General features: G+C 42.5%; 2 protein-coding genes across 2 annotated transcripts in view; one reads left to right on the top strand and one right to left on the bottom strand.

The window, feature by feature from the left end:
* Nucleotides 1-10,820, bottom strand: part of INSYN2B (inhibitory synaptic factor family member 2B) — a 115,768-nt gene extending 104,948 nt beyond the window's left edge. The window contains exon 1 of the mRNA XM_077895574.1: nucleotides 10,601-10,820. The gene's annotated coding sequence lies outside the window, so the exon portion shown is untranslated. The remainder of the gene's footprint in view (nucleotides 1-10,600) is intronic.
* The window catches only part of DOCK2 (dedicator of cytokinesis 2), a 397,956-nt gene that overhangs the window by 295,445 nt on the left and 86,789 nt on the right, over nucleotides 1-15,722 (top strand). The window contains exons 28-29 of the mRNA XM_077895573.1: nucleotides 12,953-13,051; nucleotides 15,579-15,673. Coding sequence (XP_077751699.1) covers nucleotides 12,953-13,051; nucleotides 15,579-15,673 — 194 coding nt within the window. The remainder of the gene's footprint in view (nucleotides 1-12,952; nucleotides 13,052-15,578; nucleotides 15,674-15,722) is intronic.

The raw sequence follows: 15,722 nt of genomic DNA, 5'->3' as shown, positions 1-15,722 counted from the left end.
ATCCCACCCTGTTTCTGCCCTGAGGCACATTCAGACAATTTTCATTATGCAGAGTGACTTCAGTGATCAATCGTTTGGTTTTTAATTTGATGTGCTTAACCAGATTTGAATGCTGGGCACAGAACGTAATCAATCAAAGCAGGGATGAATGGTGGTAATAGAGATACCCATTCAATTTTTTTGAAAGATGAAATTTGTGCTCAATGGCTTGTTCTTCCCCAAATCTGGAAACCTATGTGGTGAGGAAGCTAAAGCATGTGCATCTCAAGCATCAGCCTTAGTTATTAGTTGAGGTCCATTTATTCTATGTATCAGGACAATGCCTTTGCTGAGATAGGAAAAGGACAGTCATTTTGTTTGTAGGGAGCTTGGAGGTTAGGGGCCAGCGTTGGGAGATGGTAGAGAATGGTATAGTTGATTTAACACTGTGATCAGAACAGCTGGGTTCTAGTGCCAGCCTGGCCACTTTCAGCAGCTACGTGACCATGGGGAAACCACCTAACTAACCTCTCTGGTCTGTGGCTTCCTCACTTGGGCTGCAAGAAGACTAGCTTGCAAGGACACCCAAGGATCCCTTTCCATCATCTCTCTAATTCTAAGGTTTAACTTTGATTAGACTTTTGCTAGGATTTCTCCAGGCCTGCCAGGGTGAAAGAGTCAACAGGGGTTTTAAAGAACAAATCAGTCCAGACAACTGTGACATCTTCTTTTTTTTTTTTTTTTCCTTTTCTAGATGGAATTGGTAGATATGGGGTTGTAGTAAGTTAATCTGGTATCTGGGCACCACCAGTCCAGCTCTCTGGATGGCATTTTTATTGCATCACTTGATTTTTCTTTAACTGACTGTGGATTAGAACACAGGGGTAGGAGGTGGGTACAGGAAGAAAGCGTCAAAGACAGGGGCACTGTGGTGAGGGAGGCTCCTGCTCCAGGAGAGGGGAGGGTGGGGCAGGTTGGGGGAGGACCTGCACTCGTGCCAAGCTGCAGTGTCACCTTTATTAATGACGACGGGGAGAGGGAGTCAGCAGGCAGCTAATGCGGACTGCAGAGGAGTAATTGGAAGGTGCTGTTACCATTCCAAAGGACAGGAAAGTGGAAGTGGGACAAATGGGAATTTAAAAGGAGGGAGGTGAACAAAGGGAAAGAATGAAAAAAAAAAAGGACTATGATGTCATCTGGAAAGTTGTAAACCAATAAATCAATGAGGTATCATTCCCAGGGCAGAAAGAAAACAGCCTAAGGAGCCAGCCTGTCGGGGGATCTGGGAACTGACAGGAAGTGCAAGGTCTGTAGGCTGTGCAGTATCCTCATCAGGAGGTCAGCTACAGCATGAACCCCAGGAATGGTCTTCCATTCCAACCTGCCCCCTCCTCCTTGGGGCTTTTTTTTTTCCCCACGAACAACATCAGAAAGAATGCTCTATCCAAAAGGGCTTTACAGGAACTCATTAATTGTGAACCCTTGGAGTCAGCTTTTCAAACAGTTATCTCTGAGTTCAGCTTCATAGGATTTTTTTTCCTCATTGGAATCAGCTTCATAAAAGCCAGAGCATGATGATTCTGCCAGTTTTTACTGTTAACAGATGAAATAGTACTCCCTTTATAGAAATGAAGAGCAAGGACTTTGGGTAGCTTTCTTTCATTCTCAAGACCTTGTCAACAGAGCTGTCCTGAAGGCAACCCAGTAGTCAGGTGCCTGAATGGCATCCCATTGCCTGCAGATTGAGGTTCAAAGCCCTCAGCCCGGCATTCAAGGCCCTTCCAGTCTGTCCCTCCAAATCTCTTGCGTGATCACCCTCTTTGAACTTCTGCTGTAGCAAAACACTCTGCTCATTTCCACCTCTGCGTCTTTGCTCATCCTGTTCCACATACAAAAGTGGGACAGCAATCTCTCAGTATCTCCACTACCTCCCCTCCCTTGCCTGTAGCAGACATCACTAATCAATCAACACACTCTTTCCTGCTGAGCTAGGAGTTGGCTTAGAATCATTCCCCACACAGCTCTTTAGGCAGTTACTGCCAATCAAATAAATCAAATTATAAAATGAAATGTATTTTCTGTTACAGATCTAAGATGTCCTTTCCCATTTTTAGCTTAATCTCTTTCAGTCATGCTGTTCCTCAAACCCCCAAGTGCTCTGTGAAATTTTTCCCAAGCATCCCTATCTACAAAAGTCATTCCTACTTCTTACAAGCCTACAGAAAACTTTACTTATGGCATTCATTGTGCACCTGTCATCCAGCATCACGATGTATCTCTCTACAGATCAGAGTTTCTCAACTTCAGCACTAGTGACTCTTTGAATTGGGTCAGCCTTTTTTGTTGGGGTTAGCCTTATATTGTAGGGTGTTTAGCATTGTCTCTGGTCTTTATGCAATAGATCTGAGTAGCAACCTTCCACTCTCCCCCAGTTATGACAGATTGCCCTAATTGAGAATTACTATATTGATGGATAGACTGAGAGAGAGAGAGAGAGAGAGAGAGAGAAAATCTTCCCTACCCTCTGAGACCTTCAGTGTGTAGTAGGTACCTAATATATCTCTTTATAGATAATAGGTGCTGAGTAAATATTTGCTGATTGATTAATTGGAAATGAGGAGTGAAGAACTGCCTGGGAAAGGAGAAGATCCTTCCCTAATGTGGATTAAGAATTATGCATCACGGGGATCCCTGGGTGGCTCAGCGGTTTAGCGCCTGCCTTCGGCCCAGCTGTGATCCTGGAGTCCCGGGATCAAGTGCCGCATGGGGCTCCCTACATGGAGCCTGCTTCTCCCTCTGCCTGTGTCTCTGCGCTCGCTCTCTCTCTCTCATGAATAAATTAAAAAATCTTAAAAAAAAGAAAAGAATTATGCATCACTATGTTATTGTTTCAGTTAAGCACTGTGGTGTTGAGCAATCAGGGAAATGTTGCAAAGAGGCCACCTCCGCACACACTCAATCCATTAGTATTATACTTGGACCCAAGAATTGGAGCATGTTGGGGACTAGCAGGTCACTTACAGCAGGGGTAACTAGATCAATTTGGAGGAGTTGGGGAGGTGCTAGGAGAGTCCTGGTTGGAAAGCTGGGCTTGAAGTTTAAAACACAATGTGAGAGAGAGACCTTTACTCTTCTTCACTCCTCATGAAGTAAACACAAGGGGTAAACTAAAGCAATCCTTTTATCCACAAAATAATCATCCCTCCTGAAAAACCTTTTGCCTGGCTGACTGGTTGTCTGTGGACACCTTTGTCTGCCTGCCCCTCCTCTCCTTTAAACGTGGAAACTTTATAAAAGGAAACAAAGGGCAGGGAGAGATTGTATAAATCATCATCCGCAATGCAGCTCTCCAGGTCCACAGGGAGGTTTAAATCATCCTCCACGAGTCAACCAAAAGCTAACTCTACACTTGCCCAGCTGATCAACAAACTGTTCTGGTGAACTGGAAAGAAGGGTGAGGCTGAGCATTGCAAAAAGTCTTTCTGAATGCCTCTGGTGTGCCAGGCTCTACATGGGACCCCTGCACCCACCTTCAACTTCATCTTCAGAACAGTGCTATATGTGGTATTAGCATCGCTGTTTCAGAGATGAGAGAAGTGGGGCCAGAGAGATCAAGCACCGTGTTCAAAGTTCTAGAACATGTTGAAGAGAACTGACATTTGCTCCCAGGACTTAGGATGCCATGTCCAGTGCCTTCCAGGAAAGCTGCTTCTATGGGAAACCAGACATATTTCCTAATATGTGACATTGATGTTCCACTCTGAACCCTTCTTGGCCTTCAACACCCTAAGCAATAAAGAAAACAGAGCAGTTATCCTCAGTTGAGCCTAAAATCATGGGAGACTCATAAACCGTAGAGCATAGTCATTAAGAGAGCTGGTCCTATCTATGTAGCTGTGTGTTTACCCATATCGACTAGTCTATCTCCCTATATAATCTGCCAAGCTAGCTCCACCCATCCATCCATTCCTCCACCCATCCATCCATTCATCCCTCCATCCATCCTTCCATCTCTATATACTCTATATAGGCACAAGAGATATCTAGAATGTTTCTTAATATTCGATAACTTTATGGAATTGAATGGAATATTGAATGTTCTCTGTCTTCAAGGTTAGTTCGGCAGGGAGCACAGTTAGGTAAAATGTGCACTTTTCCTTTCTTCGTTGTACTTTGAGGTTTTACCTAATTTTCCTATTATTAAGATTATATCATGTTTATAAAACAATAATATCTTTTTCTTTCTTCTAAAGAAAACAAAAGCATTCTGGGGTCAAGCTAATCTAGGCAAGTCACATCACCTTTCTGCTTCTCCGTTTTCTCATCTGTAAAAAGTCCAAGTGGTTTTATCAAGATCGCCTGGACATTGGGAGGATTAAATGTGATGAAGCATATACAGTGCTTGGCCAATAGTGAATGCTCAAGAACTGGTAGCATTAGTGACCATCAGGATACTTTTTTGCACAGTATCTGACTCATAAATGTCCAAGTAATGTTAGCTTCTCTTTCTTCCAGTTTTTTTCTTCTTGCCACAATCTTATAAAAAGTCATTACTGATGGATAAATAAAGGGCTTAACATACTGACTTATTGTCCTGTAGCCCACAGTGCCTTCTGCCTGAAACATAATATCCTTTTGTATACCTTTTCCTGTGGAAGGTTGATCTTGGTGTCCCACCTAACCTTGATGCAAATGTTGGCATGAGAAGGTGAGGGGCTGCTTAGAATATTCATCCAGGACCCACATCCCAGTGATGTTCCTGGCTTTCATTTTTCCCAAGGAGAAGTACGCTGAAGACAAGATCATATTGCCAAGGACTCCAAATAGACTTTTTTGCACAGCCTTTCCCGGAGCATCCAGTGCAAAGATTAGAAGACCATCACTGGTGTATGAGCTGAGAATAAATCCTTGTTTCTGAAATTATTATTCTTACAATCATATTTGTGAACTTCCCTACCCACACCTTCACAAATGTTATTAAAAGTGTTTAGAAAAAACATCCCCTTTTCAGTAAAAAATTAAGGATATCCTAAATGATGGCCCCTTCCTGACAAACAGATTTCTCAGGTCCCACAGATGCAAATGGCTCTAATCAGAGACTGGGAGCCACGGGAGCAGGTTCCCTCTCATTCAGCTCTGAACAACAGGGAGATGAGCCCACTAAGCTTGAAGACATGTAGGATCCACATAAAACCAGAGTACACTCTCTTGTCGGCCCAAGGAGGGTCAGAGTCTGCTATAAAATAGTCATTTAGTGAGAAGCATTTGCTGAAGAGTGGTGACACTACCACGAATAAGGAAGAGTCAATGTTGAAAACATAATTTGTGCTTTTCACAGACTCATGACCCTGGGAACAAGTCCAGTACAATGTATTGGAGATGAGCTTGTGAGGTAAGATGTGGAAACCGCCTCTTTAAAGAAGGGTTCTTGAAACACACAGCAGCAAGAGAAAGCTTTTTTTTTTTTTTTTTTTTAAGACTTATTTATTTATTTATTTGGGAGAGAGACAGAGATAGCACAAGTGGGGAGGGGAGGGAGAAGCAGTCTCTCCCTGCTTAACCCTATGCGGAGCTCGATCTCAGGACCCTGGGATCAGGACCTGAGCTGAAGGCAGATGCCTAAACAACTGAGCCCCCAGGTGCCCCAAGAGAGAGCTTTTGAAAACCCAAATCAATGGCCTCCTTTTGCACTTAGAGGAAAATCCAGTCTCTTATGCCTGACTCCCAAAGGTTCACAGGATCTGGGCCCTCCCTGTCTCTCTGACCTCATCTTATACAGTGTCTTCCCTTATTTTATACCTTCTAGCTATGTCGGCCTTCTTTTGGATCCTCCAGCATTCCAGGCACATGCCATATCAGGGCCTTTGCATCTGCTATTCAATAGCCCTGGAATGCTTTTCTGCCAGATTTTTGCATGATTGACTCATTATTCAGATCTCTACTCAAATGTCAACTTTCTAAGAGGCTGCCTTTGTCTCCTCTATAGAAAATGGTTTCCTTCTCACTCCATCCCTATCTCACTCCTTGGTGATATGTCATTAGTAGTAGATATCATGGCCTAAAATAATCTTACTTATGTATTCACTTGCTTCTAGTGTGTTTCTCCATCCCTGGCCCTGCACCCAATGGGGATGAGAGCTCATTAAGAACAAATTTTGTTACTCTCTTTCCTGGTTGTATCCCTGCAACTAGAACCAAGCCTGGAACATAATAGGGGCTCAAGAAATATTTGTTGAGTTAAAGAATGTATAAAGATTCAATTCTAGATCCCAGTGATACAGCAATGAATAAGTGGACAAAAATTTCTCCCCAGGTAGAGCTGACAATGTTGACATGGGAGACACAGTGGATTCACTAAAAGAACACAGGTTTTTGAGTCAGAAAGATCCAGATTTTAATTCCTGACACATCATATGCTAAATGACTCTCTAGACAAGCTGCTGGACATCCACACATCTCACTTTCCTCATCTGTAAAATGGGCATAAAATTGACCTCATGAGGTTGTTGAGATGATGAGTCAGTGACATGATAAATGTAGAGTCCTGAGCACAAGGAATGAATGAATGGAATTTCCTTATTGTCCATCTTGCCGTTGGAATCCCATGGTATCGTTTGGAAGATTTAAAGTGACCTCACACCACAGAGCCACGTGCACAGGTTCTACCCAGGTTCAGAATGTGTAAGTTTCAAAGGAATGTTACCAATTCAGTCTCCTCTTCCATCCTTGATTCAAACCAGGCTTGTTTACCCCTCCCTTCCTGCTCCTTGTCAGTGAAGCTAACTTTCTGAGGAGACACCTGTAGTTTTGGCCCTAGTGATGCCGGGTAGTTGAGCCATCATTAATGCCCACAGCACCAGGCAGGGGTGCACACAGCTAACCCTCCAAGAGTTTTCATGTTGTACTGACGGAATATGTCAAAGTGTATCTGGGATATATGGCATCCAAGTGCCACTTTTCTGTTTTCCTGTGGTGTTGTGCCTTTGACATGGAGCAGGCCACATGTAACCCTGGGATCGGTGCTCATCAAGAAGCTTCCCCTCAAAGAGGGTGCCTTGGCTTACTCTATCACACAGCAGGATCTCCAGGGAACCAAAGAACACCACTGGCACATCCTAAAGCCAAACAGCTAGGAAAATAAGTTTTTGATGAAGACGGTTATATTTCACACTTTCGAACAACTTGGGTGCTGTTGTCACTCTTCCCATCTGCCTGTCCCCAAATAAAAGAAACCTCCCAAAGTGCCCTGGTCCAAGAGGCTCACATATGATTTACCTAACAGCTGGACTTTGGGCATGTTGTTAACCAAGGCACGCACGTTCAGAGTCAAAGGCATTGAGCTGTGATTGGGAGCACTTGATGTGTCCACAGCCAGTCATGGGTAAGTCATTAATGTCATCATTTCCTTCACCAGGTCAGGAATTTCAATGAGCTAAATATCCATAGTTTCTCTGGATCACAGTAAGCAACAGGGACAATAATAATAATAGCTGATAATTATTAAGGGCTTGTTCTAAGTGCTTTTTGATTTAATCCTCACACAAACTGTATAAAGTAAGAAACATTTCTCTTTTTTTTATTTCTATAATGTCACATATGCCTGTTCAGTAATGCTTTAAATACAGTAGATTTTAATTTTTTTTATTTATTTATGATAGTCACAGAGAGAGAGAGAGAGAGAGAGAGAGGCAGAGACATAGGCAGAGGGAGAAGCAGGCTCCATGCACTGGGAGCCCGACATGGGATTCGATCCCGGGTCTCCAGGATCGCGCCCTGGGTCAAAGGCAGGCGCCAAACCGCTGTGCCACCCAGGGATCCCAAGAAACATTTCTATTCCCTTTTACAGATGAGGACACTGAGGCTCTGCCCACAGTCCCACAATGAGGAAAAGATAGAGATAAGATCTGAACTCAGGCTTCTTGGCTCCAAGGCACTCTGACACCCTACATCCTGACGGAACCAGGTGTAAACTCTTCGGAGCACTGCTGCACCCTGACACCCAGCACAGTGCCCAGACATGATTGCTAATACAGAACAATACACTAGTTTCCCTAAAGATCACTACAAACTAGAATTCTGAGTGCCTGATAAAGCTCTAAGATGAAGGGGTTTAAGAGTCCCTGTTTTTCCTAACACCACAGCCTCCCACTTCCGGTCCTGGATCCAACACACAGACAGTGCCAAATCCACCCAAGAATAAAATCTGTTATATAACTACATGGCAGACAATGGGGGTGAATGGAGAAGCAACCTGAGGATGGCATTTGGCCACTCTTAGTCTCCAAAGGAGATCAATGGCTTGAGAGATAGAACTTTTCATCTCCCTATGAGCCTCCCTCGGTATGAAAACTTTCCTTCATCTCCTCTCCTTGAAGCTTTCTATATTTTATTTTATTTTGGCCTTGCACATTATTTGAAGTTACTATAGCAACGTGTCACCAGCTGGTATCGCGTAGTAATGTTGGCATTTAGGTAGCAAGCTCCCAAAGTTAGCTGCTTCCCTCCTTCTGTGAGCTCATCCCTCCCACAATCTCAGGTGAGTGGGGGACTCATGGCATCCACAGCAACCAGGCCCCTCTCCCCCTTTGATGCTTGTTGTTCAAGGCAGGGCAAACTGATAGCCTCTTCCTGGTCCACTCAGCACTGCAGGGGTCTTGACTGTGTGTGTGTGTGTGTGTGTGTGTGTGTGTGTGTGTCTGTGTGTAGCTGTGTTTGCATTAGAGGTGGTTGAATAGATATGTTTAACTTGAGTGACGTGTATCCAACTAATGGCCTTATCAATATGAGGAAATGATGATGATGGTTTTATTATGCAAAGGAGCCGAATGATTTGAGGAGGGCTACTCTCCTGATCCTAATCACCTAGTATCTCAGCTAATTAATATTAATCACGCGATACTGCGTTTCTCTTTTCTCTCTTGCCACCACACAGTGAAGACACCCTGGCTGTTTTCCTTCGGAGCTTCAGTGCTCTCCCAGGTGTGCAAGACCTCTCTCCATACTGATGGGCTGAATTAATTAAGAGGATTGATTGTCGCGGATCGCTGAAGAGGGTTCTATGTGGCAAATAAGCCCTGCCACTCAAGGCGTTAAGTAGCCCCTCATCAGCCAAGTGCCTGCGATGATTGCACTTATTTTTACACGTTTGACCTACTTTCAAACCGTGTCTCTTCATGCTGTGATTCATTAGCTACATTTTAAACCGCCCCAAACTGAGCCGAGGTGACTGCCTGGTCGGTGCCAGAGCCTCGGATACAATTTCTCTCTGGGATTTAAGATGCAGGTCCTCCTGGTATTGTTTTAAGAAGCAATTTCCCATCCAGGCACCTGGCATGCTGCTGGGCTATGGATGAGTGGCTGCCTCATGCCTTGGTAGTAAATATATGTCACCTACACAATCTCTGCCAGGGCTGGGGAGAGGGGGATTCTCACTAGTCTGGACTGCAGGGGATCCCTCCACTCTGCTCTCCCCCATGCAGTCCTCAGGCTTTTCCATGTTGCCGACACGATCCGGAGATTTGGCTCCTATGCTATAAAGTTTGAGCAATGTCCATGTGAGGAGTATCGGAGTTGCTAGTGCATCACACCCCCACCCCATTCCCCTATCTCTTTCTAAACATTTAAAACATGGTGGATAGAGAAGTAAGGTCTCAAACTCATAAAAAGGGAAGGGGACAAGAAGCAAAGAAGTAGAATGCCATGCTGGGGATATTACTGAGAAAAGGATAAACGTCAGAGGCATAATGTTATTCTATCATCCTATCATTATGTGACAAAGACGGCTTTTGTTTTGTTTTTGCTTTGCTATTTGTTTTTTAATATAAATGACAAGAGAGAATCTTTTCTGAGTACGAATCTGCTATTGGCGTCTCATGCCATTTCGTTTCAATCGATCGCATCGGTATGATTTCTGACAGATTTGGTACTAAAGTGGGCTAGACACCATAGTAGGAAAAAAGGGGTGCTTCCAGTCAGATGTAAAACACTGTCATTTGTCATTAACAGCCAAATGCAGGTAACTTGCCCAAACTTCAGTCACATTGCACTACAAATCGTGCTATAAGGCACTGAGCTGGATTTTTCTATGTGGTAGTTGGAAGAAATGAACAAACTGGTAAAAGTAATTTTGATGGACTGGTAGACTCTAACACAGTGAGCAAGTCTTTATAAAAAAAATAGTGGTTTCTTTCAGAAAATGGTCACTTTCTCTAGATGGGGACCTGAACCCTTTCCCCTTTTATTTCTTTTAAAATGAAGCATGGAAGTTTCTCTAAACAAGGCTTAAGACAATGCAGCCTTTTCAAGGTAATTCCAAGCAACTTAAGCTCTGAGGTTTGTTTTTTGCTTTTTTTTTTTCCTCCACTTCAAATTCAAATCAAGCCAGGAATAACAAGCATTCCGTATCTTTGCATTTGGGGCAGCCTGCAGTTCTGACAATGGTAGATTTTCCACCACACACAAACACACACAGAGAGACACACACACACAGAAACACAAGCTCACAATCCCAGGACTCATTTAAGCCAAAGCTTTAAAAGTAAACTATTGTCCAAGAGGTGATAGCATTTTCTCTTAGAGGATCATGGATCACAAGAAAATAAAACCTACCCAAATCTCTTACCTTGAAGCAGTAGAATTACCTGCAGAGATGTCCTCCCTTTCCTTGCAAAATGAGCCGGGCTTTGGTCGGCAGCAGAATTACTCCAAAAGAAGGAATAATGAGTCCTTTATGTTGTAATTTTCACTGTTTATATGCAAGAAGTGTAGTGGGTCTGCTCACGTAGGAATAAATAAAAAGCCGAACAAACTGCTCGGCAGCTACCATGTGAAAAGAAAAGACCTCTAGTGGTCACAGGCTGAATTCTTTGAGGAAAGGAGAGAAGAGATGGAGAGAGTAGAGGAAACACGTGTGTGTGCGTGTGTGCACACACACAACACACATACACACACACACAACCTCTCAAACTCTAGGATTTCTCCTTTCTGGCATCCAGCCTGGCCAGAGGGATACCCAATGATGAAGCTTCTTTCTTGGTTTAAATAGGATCTAGTTAACAGTGATGGTGGTGCTCTGTCTGATTTGAAAAGAGCTGATAATTTCACAAACTCACCATCACCCCCTGGGGTCTGAGCAAGAGAGGATTTGCCTCCCTGGATGATCAAGATGGTTCACCCCAGTATAGAGGCTCCAGGTCCCCATCAACATAGTGTCCAGTGACGAGTGTCCTCACTGTTGTTCTCGAAAGTCTCAGCTTTGCGCTTTCATCCAGCTTTGTGTGTTTTCTAAATATTTATGGTGTGTGAGCATGGTGGCAGGGCTGGCTTCCTGGGTATAACGACCTGGGCTGGTGCTCAGAATGGGACATAGGGCTGCCTTGAAATTCTGAATAATTTTTAACAAAGACTCTTCATTTCATTTTGCTCAGAGCCCCACGAATTATATAGCTAGTCTTTCTGACTGGACCACTATAACTAAACTGTAAAGCTATAATCTACAAAGATATGTATTTTTTCATATGTGTATTTTCTATATATGTGTGTGTATATACACGTATACATATATATATGCATAACAAAGATAGCAGTTTGTGATACCAAATCCATTTTTATTGGTTCACGAACAATACTTCCGAAACACATGATGCCTCTGGTATGCCTTCTGTCGGACACCCTTTAGCAGCAGGGTTCCCTGAAGAGGCCTGCCTCACACTGAGCAGACCATTTTCCATCAGCCTGCCCTTGACCAAACCTAGTGGGACTTTCTTTGACTAAGATGGCAGTCCCATTAGAATCTTATAGGAGATAATCTTGAGTGTCTCCTTTCCTCTGGTGGATTTGTGGTTGGTACTTCCTTTACAAGATTTCCAGAGTAGATGTCCCTAACTGCTGCTTACAGATACTAGCCTAAACTGTGCTAAAATATGCACCCTGATACAGACTCATAAAATCTGGGAGGGAAAAAGCAGAAAGGGCTGTGGTGATATATTCTGGTGCATGGAGGGATCTGGTTCTTGCTCCTCTGATTCCATGGATCCTTCCGAACCCACCTTTTCTCTAAGTTCCTGCATTGATTTCTCTCGTTTGAATCCCTCTGACACTTGGTGTGCCTGACAGATCAAAGGTCTTGTATGTTTTCCCTCACAGATATTAATCTTCCTTTCCCAACTAGGTCATGAATTCCTGAAGAGCAAAGACCACCTCTTTTCATTTCTTTTATCCTCCAAGACCCTTTTTTTAAATAATAAATTTATTTTTTATTGGTGTTCAATTTACCAACATACAGAATAACACCCAGTGCTCATCCCGTCAAGTGCCCCCCTCAGTGCCCGTCACCCATTCACCCCCACCCCCCGCCCTCCTCCAAGGCCCTTAACAGGTGTTGGTAGCTATTGGCTTCTCACTGGGCAATTCTTGATGGTCCAACAACTGATTTCTCTATAAAGAAATTCATTTTATTCAAAGCACTATAGGAGCCATTTGATCCTTTTAATACATATCTGGGGAGAGGATATGGATGGATTATTGTCCCACTTTACAGATGAAACAATTGGGACTTAGATATATAAAATTATTTATCAGAAATTCCAAGTATCTCCAGGATCTTGATACAGGCTAGATCTCCTAACACCAATGCAGTGGACTTTTCCCAAAGTACAAGCAGCTGGAGAAGTGATGGATCAGGCTCCAATTTCTATACCTGGAGTTCCCATTACAGTCCTAGTCACATAATAGGTGTTCAGTAAATGATTTTTGAAAAAAGAACCCATAAAAAGAACCCATAAATGAACCCATTTCCTCATAGTGACATTTCACTTGCTGGTCCAGTAAGGAAAGATTCTCCCTCCTTGGAAATCTTTTTATACTTGCCTGAGATGGTTGGGGTGTTTTCCAGTCTGAAGTCGAGGAATTGGGGAAGATCAATCTCATGGTGCTCTCTCCACTATTTCATGGCATCTTTCTTTATTTCTTACAGAGTCACTTTGTGGCATGTATGACAGCCATTTTAAACCAGATGGGTGATCAGCACTATTCCTTCTATATTGAGACCTTCCAGACCAGCTCTGAACTTGTGGTGAGTCAACATGATGTGGGTTGTGTGTGGGGGCGGCAGTATAGGGAAGGCATGTTTCATTCTTGGCTCTTAAAGAGTTCAAGGCAAAAAGGTATCCCAGTGAATTTTGTGTATGTGTGTGTCTAAGTTTACAAACACTCTCATGTGATTCTCTACTTCTATTTTCCACTTAGGCTTGTATATACCACTTCTGAAACATGTCTTCAGTCTCTGTCAGAGATAAAAATTGAATGTCTAGCATAAATATGCCTCAAAAATGTTTGTTGATGAATCGTGGGCATTTGAGGGCTTAAGAGCATGAGTGTTAGAGTCACACAGTCTAGGATTTGCATCCAAGATTTGTCATTGGAAAGATATGTGATCATGGGCAAGTTATCTCTCTTAAGCCTCAGTTTTCCTATCTGTAAAGTGGGATAATTTATTTCATAGTATGGGGAAGGGGTTAATGAGAGCATAGTAGCTCTCACATATTAAGTGCCCTGTAAAAGGTAGCTATTTCTATATTATGATCACAAATACATAGAGGAATTTGGCCTCTGAGCCCCTTTGCTCTTTTAGCTTCTCGGGACTCATTTGCTACAGAATAGTCTGCACATGGACTTTGGCCCATAGGCTCATAGCTCTGTAGCAGATGACTTATCAACATAAAGCCCAGCCCAGGCTGTCATGGGGATATAACAGTCCCTTTGCCCTCAACATGGTCGTTTCTGTCATTGTCTCCTTCCTACTGCTAGATTCAGGAATTCCATTGTTGGGTCTCACTTTCAATTCTCCTTGGAGTGGCCAAGAAAGCTAAAATTGGGCCAATCTCAGAGAGTGGTCCATAAAAAGGGAATTATTAAGAAGCTTACTCTTTCAGCCATTCAGCAGAGAGATGATCTCCTCACTGGAGCAGTATTGGCAAGAAATGTAATCTTTCTCTGGATACACAAAAAATAAAACAAAAGGAAAGCCAAATAACCCAGGATTTTTCCCTAAATTCTCTATGTCATGGGACATGGAAATAGATCAGATTCCTAATTTTTGATCCTCAGTGGAAGGAAAAGTGATAAGACAGGTAGAAAAGGGAATTATTACTTATTGAACATATATACTGTTTTATATAATCCTCACAACAGTATGACCTAGGGATTAGCAGTCACATTTTATAAGTCTATAATCTGCTTGCTCAAGGTCATATAGCAAGTATGTGGCAGAGTAGGATTTGAACTTCTGTCCTAACCCTTACAGCATACTATAGCTTCTCATTCAAAAGCTAGGTTTTTCATCTATGAGCCGGAGGCCTTCTCCATTGCCATAGGAAGGGAAGGAGCCTGTGATGATATCCCCATTTCCCCAGGTGATATCAAAGATGAATAACAATACTCGCCATTGTCACGATCCAGCATTTAATGAGCAGTTACAATGGGCCAGGCTTTGTGCTGAGCATCTTTTAGACAGTGTGCGCTTAATCTTCACAGTAACTCTTTGAGTTAGATGTTATCCTCATTCTGCTGATGTGGAAACTGGGACTTAAAGCATTGACATAATTTTCCCTAGAAGCAGATTGCTGAAAAGGAACAAATCTAATTTTCAGAATTTTGCAATTAAGCTTAGTGATTTTCGAATTATATTCCTCGCATTCTCACTATCTTCTACCATAAACATACATGCATACACACACACACACACACACACACACATATGTCAACCACAGCTATTCTACTTTTGTCTTTTTTATCTATTCAGTTCTAGTAATATTTTCTTTGGACAAAGAATTATGCTGTTAAAATAATTTGAAAACCACTAGTTTAAGGAAAGAGCTCTGAATGGGTTTCCTATGGATTTAAAATTTTCTCAAAATCATACAGAGAGTATGATTTGGCTTCTTCTAGCCCAGAGGCGTCCACATGCCAGTGTTCCTGGTCTTTGCTATCTGGATTTGTCTTGAATTTGTATTCGGCAAAGATGGAACACAAGCTTAGCGTGCTGCGATATCTGATGGAGTGTGTTGAAATCTACTCTCAACCTCTTCAAACAAGGGGAAGAGAGTCCCTGTTGCATTTCCTCTAATCTGCCCATGGATATGTCTGTTATATGAAATAGTTGTGTTTACAGTACTGCTAATTAGGTGGTCATGTTAGTAATTGCTTGTTATATGACCTGAGATGCCTTCACAAAGCGTAGAATATTTCCTTCTTAAATACGTATTTGAGAAATTAAAAAATTGTGACATCAACAAATGCATTTACTTCTTTCCTCCCAAAGACAGAATTACTAGCACTCTGTTTTGAGAGTATTTTCACATAGTCACATTCCACTTGTATTTGTGAAAGTCTCCTAGTAACAAACATGAAGCTTCCATTTAAAAATCCACTGCGATTGGTTTCTTTGGACTTATTAAGCGAAAGGGACTTTTATCCTTTCCCTTTTCTGCCTCTCTAAAAAAATAATAAAGAAAAAAATTTAAACATCCAACAAGATCTGGGTACTTCCAGTCAGTTCCTATGAGACAAGATGACAAGTGTGTTTTGCTTTACAATTTCAGGACTTCTTGATGGAGACATTCATCATGTTCAAGGACCTCATTGGGAAAAATGTGTATCCTATAGACTGGATGGCCATGAGTATGGTTCAGAACAGGTGAGCTACCACTTGTTCCTAACTGCTACATCACCCCAGCAATCACGTT

This window comes from Canis aureus, chromosome 4, assembly GCF_053574225.1.
Source record: "Canis aureus isolate CA01 chromosome 4, VMU_Caureus_v.1.0, whole genome shotgun sequence".
Taxonomy (NCBI): Eukaryota; Metazoa; Chordata; class Mammalia; order Carnivora; family Canidae; genus Canis; species Canis aureus.
Note: the sequence above shows the minus strand (reverse complement) of the source record. Positions and strands in the feature narration are given on the sequence as shown.